The sequence below is a fragment of the Takifugu rubripes genome, chromosome 6 (genome assembly GCF_901000725.2).
Source record: "Takifugu rubripes chromosome 6, fTakRub1.2, whole genome shotgun sequence".
NCBI classification, from domain to species: Eukaryota; Metazoa; Chordata; class Actinopteri; order Tetraodontiformes; family Tetraodontidae; genus Takifugu; species Takifugu rubripes.
The window spans coordinates 2,220,205-2,241,766 of NC_042290.1; the positions used below are offsets into that span (position 1 = coordinate 2,220,205).

Below are 21,562 nucleotides of genomic sequence, written 5' to 3' on the forward strand. Positions count from 1 at the left end.
ATTCAGATAATGTACGTAGCTAAAGAGAATTATTCTCATCAATCTACACCCAAAACAGAAGTTGGTTTGCTTGTTCCTCTGACATCATTGGCTGTTGGACCACCTACAGACAGACGGGAGTCCTCACACATCACATCTACTCAGCTGAGGTGACCAATGAAGAGAGGTCAAAGGTTGGAAGGTCTAAATATTTGTGGCAATAAAACACTTTGCTTTTACTTCAATTTAAAAAATAAAAACTTCATTTTGGGATACTGAGACTGAGGAGACCTTAACTGATCTTGTTATTATTGAGGCACACTGGACTGTCTGAAGGTAGGATCTGCCTGAGGTGTTCAGCAGGAGCCACAAGTCTGCCCAGATTGTGATTTACACAGGGAAAATGTGTGAAGGTTCTACATGTGAGAAAATGCGGACAGAGAAGAGAAGATCTGATCCTCCGAGTCATCAGACACTCAGTAGGAATCTGAGGAACATCTCCTGACACAGCTACAGGAGAGCTAGCTCAGATCAGGTGACAGACCAACACAGAAGGTTCATGTCAGCCTCTTTTATTCTCCACGGACTTCAAAATCCTGTGCATGTGTCCTCCATCCTCTACTCAGATGAGTCTTTCTTCTGGGGGGACTTTGAGCATGCTGTCCATCTCCAGCCGAGCTCCAGCCAGCTCCTGAGCACTGGGACTGTAGGCCCCCTCAGACTGACGCTTCTTCCTCGCTGTCAGTACCATAAAAGTCAGGCAGATGGCCATAACCAGAGCGCAGAGCAGTAGGAGCGGGACGACCACCATCAGCCAGGAGACCCCCTGCCTGCGTCCCTGTTTCTGCACACACACACACACACACACACACACACACATACTCAATCAGGTGCTGACATCAGGACATATCAACTGCTGGTCCTCATTCAGGATACAATTGTGGTATGTGTGTGTGTGTGTGTGTGTGTGTGTGTGTTGTATGTGCTTTGCCTGATCTTGTCTGTCGGTCTGCCTGCCTGCCTGTCTGTCGGTCTGCCTGCCTGCCTGCCTGCCTGCCTGCCTGTCTGTCTGTCTGTCTGTCTGCAGCGTATCAGCAGTGTTGATGCGATGTCATGGTGGTCGTGAGCATACGTTGACGTCGCAGGTGGAGCCGGTGTAGTCGGGGGGGCATTCACACACAAACATGTTGAATCGATCCAGACACGAGCCTCCATTGTGACAGGGGTTGGACTGGCACTCGTTCACCTCCGTTTCACACCTGTTGAACACACTCAGACGTCAGTGTTTTCTACAGTGGAGCGACGCTGACACATCTGATGATCATCTAGCATAAACTGGACCTCAACAACACTTTCAGTTAAAAGAGTTTTAGGCGGTGTCAAATGAACGGAACATTCCTTCGTGCCAACCCTGTTTACCAATAACTTGTGGATTTGATAGCAGTCTGCAGCTGCAACCGTTATCAGACATCTCAGGATGACTCTGTCAATGCTGCTGACTGAAGTGAAACTTCTGGGTGACGCATTTACATTCATCTACAGGTGGAAGATGAGCTAGAACAGGACGAGTCTGGGAACCATATGAGGTTACCGACTGTTACCATAAGAGCAGCTCAACCCATTGACTGACTGACTGGCTGACTGATTGTACACCCCATCTCACCGGCTGCCTGTAAATCCTGGCACGCAGGTACAGTTGGCTCCCCACAGACCGTCGGCACACACGCCCTCATTTGCACACTGCACGTCTCGTCCACACTGCTCCGGAGGGTAGACCCACCTGGAGACACAGGTATTAAAGAGATTACGGAGGAATGAAGCATTATATGGAGTTTTATGGATTGTGGAGTACCACTGTGTATTTTGGGTACTAGCGTGATCCTTAGTCTGGGTGGTGAAGTGCTTGAGAGGTCTGAACATGAAGTTGAACCATTTGGATCTTTTCAGGTTCAGCTTTCTTTTTTTATCAGGGTTAATCAAAATTAGCTCTAGAACCAAAATGGCTGCAGGGCTGCATGATGTCTTTGTTTCCAATGACTACTCACTGGCACAGAGGACCCCTGTAGTTCTCAGGACATAGGCAGATGTATGCGTTGGGTCCATCCTCACAGGTTCCTCCGTGTTCACATGCATGATTTTCACAATCATCAATGTCCTCAGTGCAGAGAGGACCAGTGAATCCAGGCTGGCAAAGGCACTCAAACCCAGCCAGGAAGTCCCTGCAGCTTCCATGAACACATGGCTGAGAGGCACAGTCATCCACATCCGTCTCACAATGGCCCCCCTCCCAGCCCAGCTCACAGATGCAGCTGAACCTATTAAACTGATCTTCACACACTCCTCCATTTAGACATGGGTCAGGGTCACACACAGGGGCTCCGGAGCAGCCCAAGCGAACATCTGCTGCTCCATCTAAATGAAAGTGAGAATGCTGAGGAGCTCCGGGGTCTTTGCTATATGGAAGGTAGATGCCTCCGATCCTCAGTGCCCCCAGGCAGCCGGTGAAGCTCTCTGCCACAGTCACCATGGCCGACTTCTCTTTGAGGAAATGGACAGCTCCTGTGTGCTGCGGCGCACTGTTAGCATCTGTGATTCCGTCCACAGTGATGAGCCAGGGGGAGGAGCTCCGCTCCCTCTCACTCATGGAGATGTTAACACGGTGCCATTTGCCGTCAGACACACCTCGATGTCCTGTAAAGGTCACTGTCTCAACGCTATTCCCAGACCGGATCTCCACATGGACTGACATATCCAACAGGCCCATCAGGAGCAGGTGAGAGCCCCAGAAGGCCCTCAGGATCACGGCGTTCTCAGAACGGGTTCGCAGCTCCACATATATGTCGGTGACAGGATGAGTAACAGAGCCTCCGGAGCTGTAGAGCAGAGGGTCGTTCTCAAAGGTGGCATTGTTCAGGCCTGCAGAAGACAGGAGAGAGTCCTAACACCAACAGTACCTCAGCTCTGGCTTCCTCAAATATGATGTTCTCTCATTTCAGAGAGCTATAAATAGAACGGGCTTCAGACAGTGACTCAGCGTTCCTGGCTCTGGGTAATTTACACAGAGAATGAGAATCTTTGCTGTTCTTACATTCATAGCCATCAGGAAGATCCACACATCGGCCTCCGTTCACACAGGGGTCGCTGACGCACCACACACGGGTTTCACACGTCTTTCCTGTGAATTCTTCTGGACAGGAACAGGTGAAATCGTTGAATGTGACAGAACATTCTCCTCCATTCAGGCAAGGTTCCATCTGCAGATCAAACATCAAACACCAGCATGTCAGACCTCTGCACACCATAAAAAGGCCGGTCTGGCTGGTTTGACATTTCAAAACATCAGTCTGTTGGTGACCACGGCAACTCCGCTGTTGCTGCTCCAAGCACATGGATCAGCACAGAAGCACCAGGAGACGTAAAGACCAGGACCCGTTTTAATGAGTCTTGAGACTAAAGTCACTCTTAGTGACTTTATGGTAAGAAAGATCTTAGAATCCCTCCAAACTTGAGGTTTTTTTGTAGAATTTTCCATTTTCAGACAACAGTCATTCACAAAGCCCTTAAGATCCTCCTAAAGGTGGAAACTGTTGAAACAGAAGATGGTGGAAGGACAGAGAGGAAGGAGAAATGTTCTCCATGTGTTGCAGAAGGTATTCAAAAAAACTGGTCTGACGGTACAGGATCAGTTCTTTTGTCTCCCTTCTTTGTTGCTACAAGGAGCAGTAGAACTTCAGCTCAGTGGAGCAGCACCTCTGCTCTTCTGTCCACCTCTGAGTCTGCATCCACCAGTAACACCACATAGAGTAACTGGAGAAATGACCAGCATGACCAGTAAACACAACCAGAAACAGATCCATACCATAATCACATGACTGAAGAACCTTCAGACATTTGAAGCTGTCTAACAATTCATCATTTAGCTGTTTCATCACCGTGAAGTTCTTTATTATTTTGTTGCAGAGCATCGTCATCCAGTGAAAACGAACAGGACCTTTCTTACCTTGCATGTATCGTCACTGATGCAGCCCACTCTTATCAACGCTGTATCACTGGCTAAATTCAGTTCCTCTTCTCCTGAAATGTCCCAGGCTTCCATGTCCAGGTGCACTGAGTTTAAACGGAAGTCCTGCAGGCAGCCTTTGTAATGGCCTCCCCACATATCAGAGTCCAGGTTTCCTGGAAGTCCTCCTATGAATGCCTGATCTCCATTGTTAACAGACACCTCAGGGATACGTCCTATTCTGTAGCGAAGGCCTGCATGCTCAAAGATGACCTGGTTCTTCTGGACTTCAATTCGCAAAAGCTTCTGCTCACCAGTGGTCACAAATACTGGGGCTGAGAGTGAGGCACCATTAGGCAGAGAGCTGACAAAGATCCTCCCCATTCCTAGGTACACTGAGAAGTAGACCTGTCCCTCTCTGTCCGTGGGCCGCCTGAGCTGAAACAACAGTCCATCCAGCTTTAGAGATCTTAGGAAGAAGGACACATTAAAGCTGCTCCCAAAGGTCTTCTTAACCTCAAACAAACTGAAACTGAGTGTGTCTTCATGGCTGAAAGTCCATGAAGGGAACTCTGTAGGGAGAGGGGACATGTTTGCATTAGTCATTTGACAGTAGTCTTTTCTTTCTATCTATCTATCTATCTATCTATCTATCTATCTATCTATCTATCTATCTATCTATCTATCTATCTATCTATCTATCTATCTATCTATCTATCTATCTATCTATCTATCCATCCATCCATCCATCCATCCATCCATCCATCCATCCATCATCCATCCATCCATCCATCCATCCATCCATCCATCCATCCATCCATCCATCCATCCATCCATCCATCCATCCATCCAATCAACGAAGAAGTGTGTAAGCGTGAACTCAGCAAGAACTTCATGATGAGGAAACTCAGCTAAATGATGAATTGTTAGACAGCTTCAAATGTTTGAAGGATCCTCAGTCACATGCTTATGATATGGATCTGTTTCTGGTTGTGTTTACTGGTCATGCTGGTCATCTTACCAGTTACATTGTTCATTACAATGTGACTTTTAGTCTGTGTTTTGTGGCAGGGCAGGTTCTCAGGCCCTCCAGGATCTTGCTATTGTTTAACCTCATTGCCTGTTTCAGCTGTTGCTGTCCATCTGACTATGTGGGCAACTACTGCTGCCTGATGCTACAGCCGTATGGTTCAGGGTCACACTCATCCCTGTCCTTGATCTTGTCACAGGCTGAACCTGAACCCAGATGCAACACGTAGACCACAGAGAAGAACTTTGCCAGCGATTGAATTGTATTAATAGTCTCTGTTTATCAAAGAATATAATGTCAAAAAACTCCAGGAAATAATCCCACAGGTCGACAATCCTCAGATAAGAACTCGTTCGAGAACGAGAAGAACTCAGGCTAACGGAAAAGGACAGGGGGCAGCAAAGACTTGGTCAGACAGAAGAATGAGCAGTTTACCAGTACAGGAGATGTGGCTTGGGCATCTAGTTAGGATGCCCCCTGGACGCCTCCCTGGTGAGGTGTTCAGGGCATGTCCCTCCGGTAGGAGACCCCCGGGAAGACCCAGGACACGTTGGAGAGACTATGTCTCTCGACTGGCCTGGGAACGCCTGGGGATCCCTCCGGATGAGCTGGAAGAGGTAGCTGGGGAGAGGGAAGTCTGGGCTTCTCTTCTTAGGCTGCAGTGTGTTTTAAAAGTTGATTGAGTACAACGGGTTTTTGTTATTTAGTTTGTTTAGTAAGGTCTCTTTTTGGGAACTGTCTCTTGCCCAGTGGATGTCTTTCTCTCAATCTGTGCCCTTTAGATTCACAAATTCCTGCGGTTAAATTCCACAGGTGTTGTTGTAGCACCCTCATGCCCAAATGCCTCGGAGTGCCATTCAGCCTTTAGTACTGGGAATTTGTGAGACAGACCTACTCTCAGAGTTAAAAATAAATCTTGCAAATGCACAGGGACACATATACACTGATGCAACTTTGAGTCGCTGGGTGTTTCAACATCAGACACCCTAGATGAGGCAACCTGACTACCACTGATCTGTGTCCGAGCAGAATCTGCACTCTTGATCCATAGCGACCCTGTGGCTTTCTCTAGGGCTTCAGTTGCAGACATGGTCTTCCTCTTTACCTCCACAGTGAAGACCAGCACCATGAATCTAAATCCTAGGCAGCCCATTTTCAGTAGCACATTTTGCAGCTTTTCCTCCTGCTCTTGTCCACCAGCTCCTGATACTTGTCATGGATCATCTCATTGCCCTCATCCATGAGCTCTTTCCAGGACACTGTGAGCTCCAGAAAGATCAACTGCTTGGTGGAATCTGACGCGATGATCATATCTTCTCAGAGCCATTTGGATATTATCCTGGTTGGGAACTTCAGCTGTTTGCCAAGAACCACTTCCATTTGCCAGTCAGTGGTGGAGGTGAGGCCAACCATCAAGGGCTTTTCTGGTTTTGTGGATGGACTCAGAATCTTTGAGGCTGCAGTCAAAGTAATTTATGACTCATGAGATGGCTGCTCCAGACAGTGAAATGCAGAACTTGTCCAATATTTTTCCCCTCTTGAACCCTAAAGACCTTGATTCTACTAGCTTAAAAGTTTATCCTGGCTCAGGTGACCATCCGGTCGTCCATAAAAGATCTTAATTTGAATAAGACTACAACAATTATCAAAGCCAAGAGTCACTCCTACTCTCCATATACTTAAGACCTCCTATGGTGCCTATGTGGTTAGGAGTTGCCAGTAGAGGGTGGCAATGAGGCAAGAGAGCAGAAATTTCTCTTATGCTTTTTGACTGAAAGTTGTACCATTTCTTCCCGCAGTCAGCTGGTGAGAGGCAGCAGAAGGCTTGAGAAGTATTTTGTTGATTTGCGAGATCTTACAGTAGACTTTCTTCTATTTCTGTACTTGGTGAGATATATCTAAGACACAGGATTCCCTTCAGTGATTGGTCATTTCTGTGTACTTGGAAGTGACATCATCTAAAATTCAATTTATGGTCCTGGTACTGTCGTAATTCAGTTCTGAGACTGACACCAAATGAATATCTCATGATTGAAAAAGAATTGGTGGGGATCAGAGCCAGGGTTTTTTAAAGCCAGACCTCAGTGGATCTCGGTGGTACAGGCTTCATTTTTAAGACTGGAAGACTACGTCCATCTTTTATATACGGTCGATGGCTGTCATTTAAGATTCAGTTCAGAATCCCAAGAGCTCTTACTGATGTCATTCTATGAAAAGTCTTAGAAATTGATCTGAGAACTGTGACTCAAATCAAGCTGCTTTTACCAGAATACCATTGTAGTTGACAGCTGAGTCATCACTAACACCACATAGAGTAACTGTTGAAATGACCAGTAAACACAACCAGAAACAGATCCATACCATAATCACGTGACTGAGGAACCTTCAAACATTTGAAGCTGCCTAACAATTCATCATTTAGCTGAGTTTCATCACCATGAAGTTCTTCCTGGGTTCAAAGCTACACATTTCTTCCTTAAATTTCTAAAGTTCTATGATGGCCTATTTCACTGTCCACTCATCTCCAGGAGCAGGTTTGTTTTTGGAACAACCAGCACAGCTTTCAGGAGCTCTGGTCACCTAGCAACAGGGCCAACCTCACCTCCTCACTAAGATTAACGGTTCTGTCTCCTCCTGGCTCACAGTTGCTTTCAGAAACCTCCTGATCACTCTTAAGATAGATTACCAGTCGTCATGTGCACTAACTTTCTAAACCTTTCTGAAAGTTCAGGTGCATTGTTAAGTGCCGATTGATCAGAAAATATTTGAATCTTTTTGATTTCAGCACAAGTGTGAAGAATCTGAATGTGTGATTCTTTACTATTCACATCATGATTCATATTATTATTTTTAAGTGCTAATTTAATCCAACATCGACTAGTCCAACTCTTGTATGTTGGGTTTTATTTTCTCTTTCTTAAATCTTGTATTCTGGTAAATATACTTACCGTGGGAACAGTTCTTGCCATAGAAGGGTCGGAAACAGTCACACTGGTAGCTGCTCCACAGGTCTACACAGTGTCCATGTCCATAGCAGGGGTCTGCCCCACACCAGTCAACCTTACTGCATCCCAGTTCAGGTCTTTGGTCCTCTGGAAGTGTTTGAGGCAGGAAAGGCTTTGAATCAACCATCACGTCTTCCATACATCCAATAAAGCCTGTGCCACTCAAAGAGTGCATTAAAAGTTCTGTTGGTGCTCCACCTATATAAACCTGAGAGAACGACTCAGAAGGATGGAAAGGTCCATCAACACCAACATCAGTGACTTTGCACCCATCTCTATCACAGCCAGAACCTTTCAGGACCAGAACCAGAGCATCTTCATCTAAAAAGACATGAACGCCTCGCCAATCTCCATCACTGACCAACCCAGTAAACCTTACATTCATTTCAGACTCCTCAGAGAAGGCTTTTGCTTGAAGACCACCATTCACAATCTCCAGGAGGAGATGGCTGTCTGCATCTCCTCTGAAGAACACAAGCATGTTGGGAATAGTTGTTCGAAATTGCAGCTGTACTCCAAATCCAGGGTGAACATGGTGCTCAAGCTCCCCGTGGTCACTTTCTGCTGGAACAGCATGTAGAAGCATGAATCCAGGAGTTGAGAAGGAGAATGTTGTTCTGGTGGAGCAGTGGTCGTCATAAAAACCATGAGGACACAAGCATGTGTGACCATGTTGTCCTTCCTCCAGCCAGGGCTGGCAAAAGGCTCCATTCATGCATTGATGGTCCACACAGCCATAGAGCTTGACGTGGCAGTGAAGTCCTCCCCAGGGCACCTGTCCTGCTTCTGCCTCAGGACAGTGGCAGCTGTAGGATGCTCTTCCGTCCTCACACCAGCCTCCATTTTCACATGGCTGACTCTCACACTCGTCAATGTTCTCTTCACACAGCTCACCTGTAGGAACGAAAATCTTCCGATAAGTTCTTGGTTTAACTTTTATACTTTCAAGTTTCACATTTCAAAGTGTTACTCTGCTCAGTCTGGCAGCCAAAAGCTCAGATGATTTTGGTGTTGAATCTAAGCTGTTTGTGCTCCTGAAGGCACATCCTGGTTTTCATTTCTACTCACCAGCTCAGCTGGAGGTCTTCCATTAATACTACCAATCTCACGCCCTCAACCAACATGCAGTGAACTGAATCTATCAAATGATATTTAATTCTTCATTGGTGAAGAACAATGAGCAGAACTGTATGAAATTTAGAGAGGTAGGAGATGCTCCCAAACACAAAGAAAGTGATCCCAGAAAACCATAAAAGACACAAGCACATATTTCCTTATTTGCAGCACACAATAAATGAAAAACTCCCCTTGAAATCCTGCTGAGCACAGACAAGTGTAGGCGTTGATCTGATCCTCACAGGTGGCTCCGTTCTGACAGGGTTCAGACTCACACTCGTCGATGTTGACGGAGCAATTTTCTCCTGCAAAATAAAGGCAAAAATATCAGGCTGGAGACTTTGAGTGGCTGTGTTTGTTGCCGTTCACTGACCTGCAAACCCTGGATGACAGTGGCAGATGTATCCAGCTAAATCTGCAAAGGTCAACTCCCAGTCAGACTCCCAGTAAGATGGATCGGACCTCTCAAAACACTCTCCATTCTCACAAGGCTCTTCAGTGCACTCGTTGATATCAGTCTCACAGTTTGCTCCTTCATAGCCTGGAGAAATAAGCAGCAAATGATATTTCAGCCCTCTCGATTGTTCCTGGCATAGAAATGTACTTAACAGAGATTGACAGATTGACAACAATCTGACATAAAGTCATTTTTGCTATTCAAAATGAGATCAACTGAACCACTGTTGGATCGCAATACTCTCACGCGTGTCACTGCAGATCCGCGTGTTCTCTGAATGAAGACTTCAAGAAGAAAATGCCAATTTCAAAATGTATTTAGCAAATAGAATCAATTCAAGATACAAATACTACAGAGCTCTGGGCCAGTTCAAAACCCTACAACATCAAAGTCAATTGTCAGGGCATGAAGTCTGACAACCTAACTATCCCTTGGCCCAGTCTTTCATAGAAACACATATGCAAATTATTGATGCTAATCCAGTCCAATCCAGTCCTGCTGCTTGGATGACATCGTCTTCTTCTTCCAGTTCCATTGGTTGCAGACATAATTCTTGTTCTCTGTTGTTTCCCAGATAGCCATGTCAAAGTTCACAGTCTTCTTGCAGACGAACTTATCAACACCAGTAAACTATGCTGTCATGTTTTACGATGGGTGTTTAAAACTCCCCGTCTGACTGTCTCTCCTGATTACAATTATCTAAACAACAGTAATGTCAAGAGTCAACTGACTGTTTATTGTTTTTACTCTTGCTAAAGATTATACTATGGTATCCCTAACTTCTAAACTAACTGTAACAGAAACATATAGAAAATAGCAAACACAATTCTCTTCACCACCTGGCCAAACACCTCCACAGTTGACAGGGGAGCAACAATGGATGATGTACAAGAGAGAGAAAGAGGAAGGGTGAGAATGAGGAGAAGAAGAGTGAAAGGAAGGGCTAGAGATGGTAGAGGAGTTCATGGCCAAAAGAGACAACTTTCAAATGAAATCAGAGCAACCTTATTTGTTGATGTCATCCACCACAGGCTGATGGTGCCAGAGTCTGGACAGATGCTGAAGTCCAGTTTTACTGTCACCTCAATAATCCAGATATTTAGACTGCAGAACTGAAGGTATGGAACAAGGCCTGTTTTGTTGTTTGTTTTGCTAACAGAAGCCAAATGTTGACCGGTACATAGGAAGCTGACATTGTCTTTTGGAAAATAATGAGTTTAATCAGTTTACCAGAGATTCAAAGTGGCATCATCCAGAACAACATCATATTCATAATCTCCAGTCAATGACAGAGCCTCCGAACCACCTTTGCTTTAAAACCTCCGCTGAGAAACCGACTCTGGTAATTGGCTACTCTGTTTTGCGCTACGTGAAGCCTACTCCGACCATAGTTAGGTGCATTCCGGGGGCTAGAGCAGGAGACATAGAAGCCAATCTAAAGCTGCTGGCGAGAAGTAAATGTAAATTCATTAAAGTTATTAGTTATTAAAGATGGTCTGATTAAGAGAGACAGTCTCCATCCCACCTGGGATGGTGCCTCTCTCATTTTGAGGAATTTGGCCTCTTATTCTGTCGTACTGAGACCTGGCTTCAGGAAGAGGAGTATGTTAGCTTAAACAAATCTACTCCTCCTACCCATCTTAATTATCATATTCCTCGTGTTACTGGTCGAGGAGGGGAAGTGGCAGCAATCTATCACTCCAAGTTATTACTTAATCCTAGACCCACAGCTCCAGTTCAAATGAAAGCCTGACTCTTGGCATCACCCATCTGAACACTCTAGAATCTGGTATCTCATTAACATCTAGTGTCTCTGTGAGGAATCTTGGAGTAACATTTGATCAAAATCTGTCCTTCAACTCACATATTAAAATAATCTCTAGAAGTGTCTTTTTTCACCTGAGTTCTCTTCATTGGCTGCCCATTAAATTTAGAATAATTTTAAAATTATTCTTCTGACCTACAAGGTCCTCAGAGGCCTAGCTCCATCCTACCTGGAGGAGCTAGTGACACCTTATTATCCCAAAAGACCGCGCCGCTCTCAGAATGCTGGTTTACTTGTGGTCCCCAGAGTCTCTAGAGGTGGAATGGGGGTCTGAGCATTTAGCTACCAGGCCCCCCTGCTATGGAACCAGCTCCCTGTCCAGGTACGGGAGGCTGACTCCATCTCTACTTTTAAAATTAGACTTTAAAGTCTTTGATCTTAAGTTGTCATTGTTGTCTTTGATCTTAAGTTTGCATTTTAGTCTTTGATCTCCTTTATGTCATTGATGTCAAAGTTGTTCTTTCATGTCAGATCACTGAAGAGATCAAATGAGAAATCAGAACTGGGAGATCAAACACAGGCAGCTCTACCTCTTTCAGCACACCCCTGAGGAACTTCTGTCTATGCTCAACACTCTTGTACCACACTGGTGACCAGCAGACGCATCAATGGCACAGAGAGGAACCCAGCAGCTGAAGGCAGAGCTAGAACCGCTGGAATCATCAGTGGAAACCTGGAGGGAAGAGGTCCAGCAGCTCAGAGAAGCCCTGGCCGAGAAGGAGGAGCACCTCAGTAGGGCTGTGAGGAGGAGACAGAGGAGAACTGTGGCCCATGTGGAGACCCTGACCCTGCTGAACAGCACACAAGCTGCTCTGAAGGAGAGCAAACTCAAATGTGCTTCTCTGGAGGAAACCCTCCACAGTCAGCAGCAGGGGAAAGAGGAGAGGAAGGTCTGAATCACAAGCTTCTTGTGATTGAGGAGGAATTTGAGAGGAAGCTGGAGGAAGAGAAGCAAAGGTTTAATAAAGAGAAAGAGGCCATGAGGCAGCAGCTCTTTCTAAAAGAAGAAAAGTTCAAGAAACTGCTTGATGAAGAGCAGATCTTGGAAAAAGAAGAATCAATGAAGCAACAGCTGTTGGCGAAAGAAGAGAACTTTAACAAGATGCTGGCTGATGTTTGTCAGCGATGGGAGAGCACAGCTCAGAAATGGGCACAGAAGAAGGAAGAGCTTAAGCACAAGTTCCAGGAGGGCCAAAGTTTGAGGCAACATGAGGAGGAGAAGAACAAAGAGGAGCTCCAGAGGCTCTCTGAAGCAATCCTCCAACTTGAGGTGAGATGCTTTCACCTTTGTTCCTCTTCCAGAAGATTCCAGATGATGTTCAGTGAAATCTAAAACACAATCTCTCTTTTCTGCAGCTTCAAGTATCAAAGAGGCAGAAGAACAAAAGCTTCTGGATATGGAAGTTCTGGAAAAAGATGAAGCAAACAACAATTCCAGAGCTCCCAAAGCCCTCCTTATCCTCCTCCTCTACATCCGGTCTTCATCAGTTTTATTTTACAGTATAATCATTGTTTATATTGGATATATGATGTAGAAACAATAAAACTCAATGTAAACCACCAGATTGTAGACGTTGTTAATGACAGCTTTAGAAATGGCTTCATTTCATTGCTTGAGTCAGTTGGTTTCCTTCAACAGATAAACCAACCAACTCATAGCTTCAACCACACCCTAGATCTAGTTCTGACTTATGGTGTTGAGGTAGAACATGCGTCAGTGTTCCCTCAGAACCCAGTCCTGTCAGACCATTCTTTGATCACTTTTACATTTATGATTAAGGATTCTTCTATGTTCGCAGCACAGTCTCACTATAGCAGATGTCTTTCAGATAATGCTGTCGCTAAGTTTAAGGAAGTGATCCCTGTGCTAATCCCAGGACCACCGTGTGTTTCTCCAGGGATAAATCATTATAATCTTAGCCTTGCTGAGGTTGACTCTATTGCTGAAGGTGCAGCAACCTCACTGAGAATCACGCTTGATTCTGTTGCCCCCCTGAAAAGGAAAATAGTGAACCAGAGGAGGTGTGACCCCTGGTATAATTCACACATTAGGACCCTCAAGCAGAAAGGGCAAAGACTCGAAAGGAAGTGGTATTCTTGTAAAATAGTTAGCTATCATGTAGCCTGGAAAGACTGTCTGGCAGTCCACAAAAAGGCCCTCCCTCAGGCTAGAACAGCTTGTTTTTCTTCTTTAATTAAAGAAAACCAGAATAACCCCAGAATCATTTTGAGCACTGTGGCCAAATTAACCAAGAATCAGTGTCTTAGATCCACGTATCCCTTCTTCCCTTAGTGGTGAAGACTTCATGAGCTTCTTCACTGATAAGGTTCTAGCTATCAGAGGAAAAGCTAACCAGGCCATCCCAACAACTGGACCATCACCAGATGTGCTGACTGTGGGAACATACAGGGTCTCCAACGAGCCCTCAAACTCCTTCACCCCTATGTATTTTTCTTAGGCGTCTTCGCTAATTCAGAAATCCAAGTTCACCACGTGTCTTTTAGATCCCATCCCAACACACCTGTTGAAGGATGTTTTACCATTGATAGGCAGTTCTATCCTGGACCAGATCAGTGGTTCTTTAGTGACAGGTTATGTACCCTGGTCCTACAAGGTGGCAGTGATTAAGCCGTTGCTTAAAAAACCATCACTGGATCCTGATGTCTTAGCAAATTATAGACTGATATCCAACCTTCCTTTGGTTTCTAAAATTCTTCTAAAATTCCTCTCCTCTCCTCTCCTCTCCTCTCCTCTCCTCTCCTCTCCTCTCCTCTCCTCTCCTCTCCTCTCCTCTCCTCTCCTCTCCTCTCTCCTCTCCTTTACTCTGATGCTGATTGATGTTGTCCATTGTAAAAAAGTACAATGACTTTCCTACAGAATCTCTTGAATCTATAGGTATGTTAGCAGAAAGGTCTCACCTGGCCAGCACAGACAGATGTATCCATTCACCTGATCTATACATCGACCACCATGCTGACAGGGGTTAGAGTCACATTCAGGGATGTCAATATCACAGAGGTCCCCCTCAAATCCTGTTTGACTGCAGTCACAGTTGTAGCTGTAGGACACAAGTTTGAACAGTCAGCAGAGACACATGAGGATTTCTCTCAGGAGATCATTTCTGCTGAGAAGAAGAAAAAATAGCAGAAAAAAATCAACACTGACTCTTTTAATTACTGCAGAACTGTAGCTATAGATGCTGAGCTAGCCTTTTAGATCTTTGATTGTCAAGGTGCTGAGTAAAGTGAACTGACCTGTTGACCATGTCATGGCAAACTGCTCCATTTTGACAGGGTTCACTAGCACACTCATCAACATCTAGGGAACAGGTTGGGCCATCAAAGCCAGGCACACACTCACAGGCATAAATGCCAACTAAGTCATGGCAGGTGGCTCCATTCCAGCAAGGATTTGACTCACACTCGTTTATTTCTATTTCACAGTTGACTCCTGTAAAAGAAAAGGAAAGAAAAGACTGACATTAGTGCTGCTGACTTCATCTTTGACACCTTTGACAAATTAAAAATAAATTCAGAAAAGCAGAATTTAAATAAACAAAAATCAAGTAAACTAGCAATGCTATTTCCTGTGTAGTTTTTCTGCTCCCCCCTTCTGTATCCATTTACAGGTATCGCCGCCTTCAGAGCTGTATACTGACCTCCGACCCCGCTGACCCACTCAACCAGCAGCTTATTCAATTCAATTTAATTCTATATAATGTATTTTGTATGTATTTATATGCTCTATGCCTCTCCTCCTCCCCTTCCCTCCACCTCTCCTCTCCTCTCCTCTCCTCTCCTCTCCTCTCCTCTCCTCTCCTCTCCTCTCCTCTCCTCTCCTCTCCTACCTATTCTATCCTCTACCTGTCCTCCCCCTTCTCCTCTCTCTCTACCCAGCCCCCATCAGCAGGAGGGTCCCCCTACATGAGCCTGGTCCTGATCAAGGTTTCTTCCTGTTAAAGGGGAGTTTTTCCTTGCCACTGTTGCTTGTCTGGGGTTAGGCCCTGGGATTCTGGAAAACGCCTTAATACAATTCTGCTTGTAAAAGATATAAATAAAGATTGATTGATTGATTGATTGATTGATTGATTGATCAAATATAAGTCATCAAAAATTCCACTCCTGACACCTGAGAACTTACTGGGCACCTGCAACACCCAGTTGGTTGGGAACAAACACAGTAATGAGAGGAGCAAAAGAGGAAAGGGTGACTGATGCAGGGAGCGGAGAGCATTTGTCAATGTGGATGCTTTACGATACCAACCAAAAAGAGACTGAAGCTTGTGCTTTGCTAACATTCACACAGTCATACAGGGTTTGTGTTTACCTGCAAAGCCCATCAGGCACTCGCACTCGTAGTGGTCCTTCTCATTGATGCAGGTGGCGTTGTTCTCACAGGGTCGTGATGCACATTCATTTATGTCAAGTTCACAGTTATATCCCTGAAAGCCAGGGACACAAAAGCAGTGAAACTCTGCCACTCCGTTTGTACAAATGGCTCCGTTCTGGCACGGATCTGACAAACACTCATTTATGTCTTCCTCACAGGTCTCCCCCTCAAACCCGGGGGCACAGTCACATTCAAAGCCTTCAGGCTGCAACACACACGTGCCGTTGTTCATGCAAGGACCATCGATGCAATCAGTCACATGAGCCCTGCAGTCCCTCCCCCCAAACCCTTCAGGACACCTGCAGAAGTATCCATTCAGTTGGTCCACACACAGAGAGTGGGGATAGGAGCATGGACTGCTGTGACACTCATCAATCTCCTCCGTGCAGTTATCACCACTTAGTCCGTCTGTACAGATGCACTGGTACTCAGTGCTACCTGGGGTGCTGGTGCAGTTTTCACATGGAGCAAAGAAGCAGGCATCATAAAGTTCATCACAGTTTTTGCCCATGTAGCGGACCCCTCCTGTGGGACAGATGCAGGCGTAGTCATCCACAGTGTCCACACAGGAAGCTCCGTTCTGACAGGGTCCAGACAGACACTTCTCTGACGTAGCGGTGCACAGGATCCCTGAAAATCAAAGCAATCGTGAAGGTCATGAAAGATTCCAGCTGTTTAACCAGAGGTCATCCTGTCTTTTATTATTATGTATTATTGTGAGAGAAGAATGAATGAAAAAAGTTGATGAGAGCAAATGCCAAACTGTGACAAAAGGAAGGCACCTTTTGGGTATAGATTCTATAGAATCTTTTCATTTTAGTCTCATATAATACTATCTCTCTGAACAGTCATGTCATTTCTGGGTTTCTGATAAAAACTATTGAGGAAATGCTGCTTGTTAAAAAATGGTGCCACCACAAACACCTTGAAGTGAATTAATAAGCAATCGTTAGTATCGTTACATCATGAGGCTTTCCTCCCCAGAGCCATACAACACTTCCGAGGATCCAATCACTCCTTTAACTCTGCACAGAGTTGCTGTATTGCACCAATTTCCCAGTTTGCATGTTCATTGTTCCAGAAACTTTTTCTATTTTTGTATTTATTGTGGATCGAGTATATAGTGTATACTTTCCCCATTCTATAATGACAAGATGGTCTGACACGTTCCTTCCCCCTAGCTGGAACAAACAACCTGCCTGCCTGCCTGCTTGTCTGCCTGCTTGTCTGCCTGCCTGCGGTATCATTCACCACAGTTAAAGGGTTTGGGTGTGTGATGCTTGTGAGACTTTGATGTGAACAAGGATAACCCAACTTTGCTCGCAGCAGAAGGTTGTTGTCATCCGGAATTATGGATAAATGAGTTTGAACAGTCGGTGTCGAGTGTGACAGAGTCGATTGGCATCAGTGTTAGTGGTTCTAGCTGGCTGTTGAAGGTTTGAGATTAGGCTCAAATCTTTTTAAAGTAAGAGAGATGAGGACAAACATGGTAGTCTTAAGGTTGAATAGAGCCAGACACTTCAGGTGAACTCAGTACCCTTGAAACGAATGTCAGCTTCAATGATCAGTCAAACACATAATGCAGCAAATAGATTTGAGAAAACATCACAAGACTGAGTTTATCAGTGCATGTCCTTAGGTTTAATTTCATTCACTATGGTCCTACAAAGAAAGGTATGGTAATGTTGTAAACGACATTGAATCTTTTCCAAACTAAGAGTGAAATTAGGAGAGCTGATCAAGGTGTATCTTATATTGCTTGGATGTATAATTTTATCATTTGTTCTCACTCTCACTTTATTTCAATAATCATTTGCTTCTCCTTGAAAGCTCCTCATCCCCACACCTCTGCTTTTATTCCGACTCTATTTCAGCCGAGCAGGGTTGATGGCGTCTGTAGTCTTTCCCTGTAATCTTGGGCCGATCTGCTCACTCCTTTAATCTTCTGCACAGATTCACACTTTAATCTCCATCACATGTTCACGTTGTCACCTTTCCTTCTAATGTGATCTACATTACAACACCTGCATTACAAACACTTTGAATCAGAATTCTGATAAATCGGCAGCACCTCATGAAAACCCTCATGTCTTTACAAAACATGCTGTTCTGGTCATGCATGGCACACCAGTTTTTACTGAATATCATGAACACAGTTTCATTCGGGACTTTTCTTTCATTGCACTTTGAATTAATGGCTAAACAAGCTACTGCTGCCATCATCTCCGTCCCTAGAAATCCACAGTGACATGTCTTCTTCTCTTGTGTATCAGAGGAGCAGCTGTAGTGGTGGTCCCGGGATTCAGGTATCATCAGGGAACATTAGACCGAGGACCTCATAACACTTCCTGTTTGATCAGGGATGACATCAGCTTTTAGATGGCATCGTCCTGAGGTACTTCTAGAGATGTGGGCATTATGCTAATAGATGCTGGACGAGGGCCATCTGCATCATGAAGGGCATATTCACCAGCTCCAGTCAGGTACGTGGATGCAGAGCCTCTGGAGCTTGACCACGTTCTTTATAAGGGGTGTGTCAACCCAGAGCTCGTCATGCTTGGGCTGCCTTCAGAATCCACCACAGAACCAGCACTTTGAACAGCCTCTGACTGCCACTAACCTAGGCCTAGCACACCACTTTTTAAATTTGATGGCCGGCTCACACACAAGTATGATGACACAAAAATCCAACTCGTGCTTGCAAAAAAGATCCCAGACAAACGGTAAACACAGCAGATGGTTCTTCTTCAAGAAATAACCTGAGGAAAAAAGAAGATGGCTGCAAAGATGAAAATTTGTTTGGGTGAAGTAACATATATGCCCGGATAAAGGCCATGATACGGCCACAAGCAGCTCCAGTACCTCGAATGCTGCTCAAATACAGCAGAAATGCTCTGTAGCAACCTCCGCATACTGAATAGACCAGTACCACTACAGATTGTATAACATCTGTGCTGATTTTTAACAGAAACAACTTGAAATCCCCAAACACACTTGTCTAGTTGCTCTAAATCCACTATTTCAGAAAGGTTCTGCTTTCTATTGTTTTTTCCCCCTTTGGGTCTGTTAGAGAACGATAGTTGTTCTGTTTTGGTAATGTTGTTATTTTGCACTAAAAATACAGTATAAAATATTGAATGATTTTTTGTCATGTCTGTTAATATTACTGAAAAAGTCAAGTGATTAGAAAACAAAAGGAAGTTGACCCTGCTGGGAGAGGTGAGGAGGCTTGGCCCAGGCCAGTCCTGCGAACCAGGTGTCTCTTATTGAGTTGGAAACCCTAGTTGGGGCTCATGCTCTGGGTTTGTATAAAGCACCTGGAGGCAGTTCTGACTCACAAGTCTTCAGTGTTCGCACATTAGCTGGACCTTCCTTGTCTGAATGAGCATCCAGTGTGTGGGGTGCTTCCCTCCTAAAATTCCCTGTGGACTTTCCTGAGCCTGGATTATCTTATGGACTTTCTTGCACTCTCTTGGGCTTCTCTCTGGCCATCTGCCTGATGGTTTTAGACTTGTCAGTGCTGTCAGATGTCAGCCTTAGGGCTTTGGACAAGATTCTGCCCCAGGACCCCAGCTTATGGACATCTCATGTGCTTAGAGGACACGTTCTTAGGCCCATCGGATTGTCAGATTGTGGTGTTTGCTCAATTTTTCAGATGTGATTCCTTATGTTTATTTGTTGTTCTGTCCAGTGTGTACTTTTTTACCTTTAATTTGATTTCCCCTTTATTTATAATGCTACATCTATTAAGCCCAATTCTTATTTGCAATAATGAATAATGTGAAAGCTGGGAATGGAACTGGCTATGCCACCTTGCCCTTATCTATCAAACAGGGGTCTGCCTTTGGGCCTAATCTGTGTTTCCAGAGTGGCTCAGTAGGCTGGTTTAATCCCAGAACTTTTCTGTCCACATACTGAAGTGTCTTTAAGCAAGATTCAAACCATACTGAGTGGATGGAGACCTAAAATATGAAGTGTTTTGAGAGACTGGATTACAAGACTAAATTTCCTTTAATTGACTAAACACAATGAGATTCTATGACCTCTAAAGCAAGTCTATCTTCATTTAGAAAACACAATCTAAACATTGTGAAATGAGGTGACCTCTTTCGGCACCTTCATTCATGCACAAATAATATGAATGGGCTCTCGACTGACCCCCCCCCTTGCTTGAATATGCATGACTGAGAAGCACATATATGGCTGAACGAGGCAAACAAAACCATCTCCTAAACTGGCAGTGACCAACCCCAAATCAGCTTTACGTTGTCAGCAGGTGGAGCAAGAGCTCTCAGAGTTCTGTGCAGCCTCTAGTGTGAGGAAAAGCCTGCACTTCTGCTGTGATTCCACTCACTGAATATAGAAGGATTTGGAGTGTGCCGGGTTAACAGGCCTAAACCTGCCAGTCTTGAGAGCTGTGCTGATATTCTTCAGCCTAACTATCTCATGAATAACAGTTTAGAGTAGTATGTTGTATGATTTTGGTAGATGAGGAAAATAAGATATTTCGGCAATTTTTATCTATGTTCTTTCTTTGTAAAGTGTAGCTGTAGAAAAAAAGAAATATTAAGACATCCAGGCAGGCAAATGTAATGAAACTTTTACAGCCTTTTTACTGATTTTCCCTGCATCCAACCACATGAACACTTTACTCTCTAATGCAACACAAGTAAAGGAATTCTTACCCCATTTGAACATCATCATGGTCAGCAACAGAGTCTTTAGATTCAGGGTAATTTCTGGCATCTCCATTGTCTTGGTGCTTGATCCTCACCCAGGTCTGAACTCTGGCTGGAAAGTTTTGTTTTTATCCTGTATACAGAGGCTGGTGGACTACATGCTGCCCATGCATGGCTTCTGCTGAAGGCTCCACTGGATTCAGCCAGCCCCCCTTCACAGTGTAATCATCCATGAGAGCAAAGAGAGGGCAGGAAAACATGAGCTGGATTAAAACTTGCTCCTGTTGAATCTATTACTGGAATCTATTACTCTATTACGGAAGAATCGGCAACTCCCACACAAAATCACAACCAACATTCAATCCACACATGATTTAAACCAATTAAATTGGATTTTTCATGGCTGTGCATAACGATGATAGATAACTCATTTCATTAGTTTCTGACAGGATAACAGGATTTGTTTAGCTATTCTGGCTTTTATTCAACTACCCTAAGAGCACTTAAGTGAATTCTTTAAAGAACTAGAGGCCTCTGTGGAGATCCTGGTGTGAGCCTCTGTGCTTCCCCGTGGAGGTCTTTAAATCCAGGCCAGGTTTTGTTAACTGATGTCTTCAGCCACTTTTATTGGCTCGCTTGTAATGAGCTTAGTCAGACAGTCATCTGCTAGCCTGCTATGCACTTGTTGTGTCCCCATCAACTCCAATCCCACAGTGCTACTCCTCTGTGTGTGTGTGTGTGTGTGTGTGGGGGGGGGGGGGGGGTATGCGCGTGCATGCTTGTGTTAACTGGAATGTCACACAAATACAGTTACAACAGCTTGGCTATTGTGTATTAACTGACACATATCTGAGTTATCATGTTATCATGTGATACTACGCCCGTTAAACACCTGATGAAGATCGAACCTGTACGTTTTGGCTTTGATCTCGGCAATGGCCTTTGATCTTTGTAACTCAGGGAACTTTTTTCTGACATTCTTGCAGTCACAATGCTTTTTGGAATAATGATTACGTCTTTACAAAACTTGGTAAGTTGACATTTGTATTTAAACAGGTGGTTGCAAGATAAATACATATTT

At 44.6% G+C, this 21,562-nt stretch overlaps 1 protein-coding gene across 1 annotated transcript; it reads right to left on the reverse strand.

Moving 5' to 3' along the window:
* Positions 1–102: 102 nt before the first annotated feature.
* On the reverse strand, positions 103–20,647 carry crb2a (crumbs cell polarity complex component 2a). Its single transcript, XM_029837519.1, has 13 exons — positions 20,488–20,647; positions 15,740–16,432; positions 14,668–14,863; positions 14,332–14,471; positions 9,504–9,671; positions 9,322–9,435; positions 7,958–8,908; positions 3,980–4,551; positions 3,068–3,233; positions 2,025–2,895; positions 1,643–1,759; positions 1,112–1,238; positions 103–823 (listed from the first exon to the last, which is right to left on the reverse strand). Exons 1-13 carry the CDS (start codon positions 20,552–20,554, stop codon positions 602–604), a joined length of 4,404 nt encoding a protein of 1,467 aa, XP_029693379.1. The 5' UTR covers positions 20,555–20,647; the 3' UTR covers positions 103–601.
* Between the last annotated feature and the right edge of the window lie 915 nt (positions 20,648–21,562).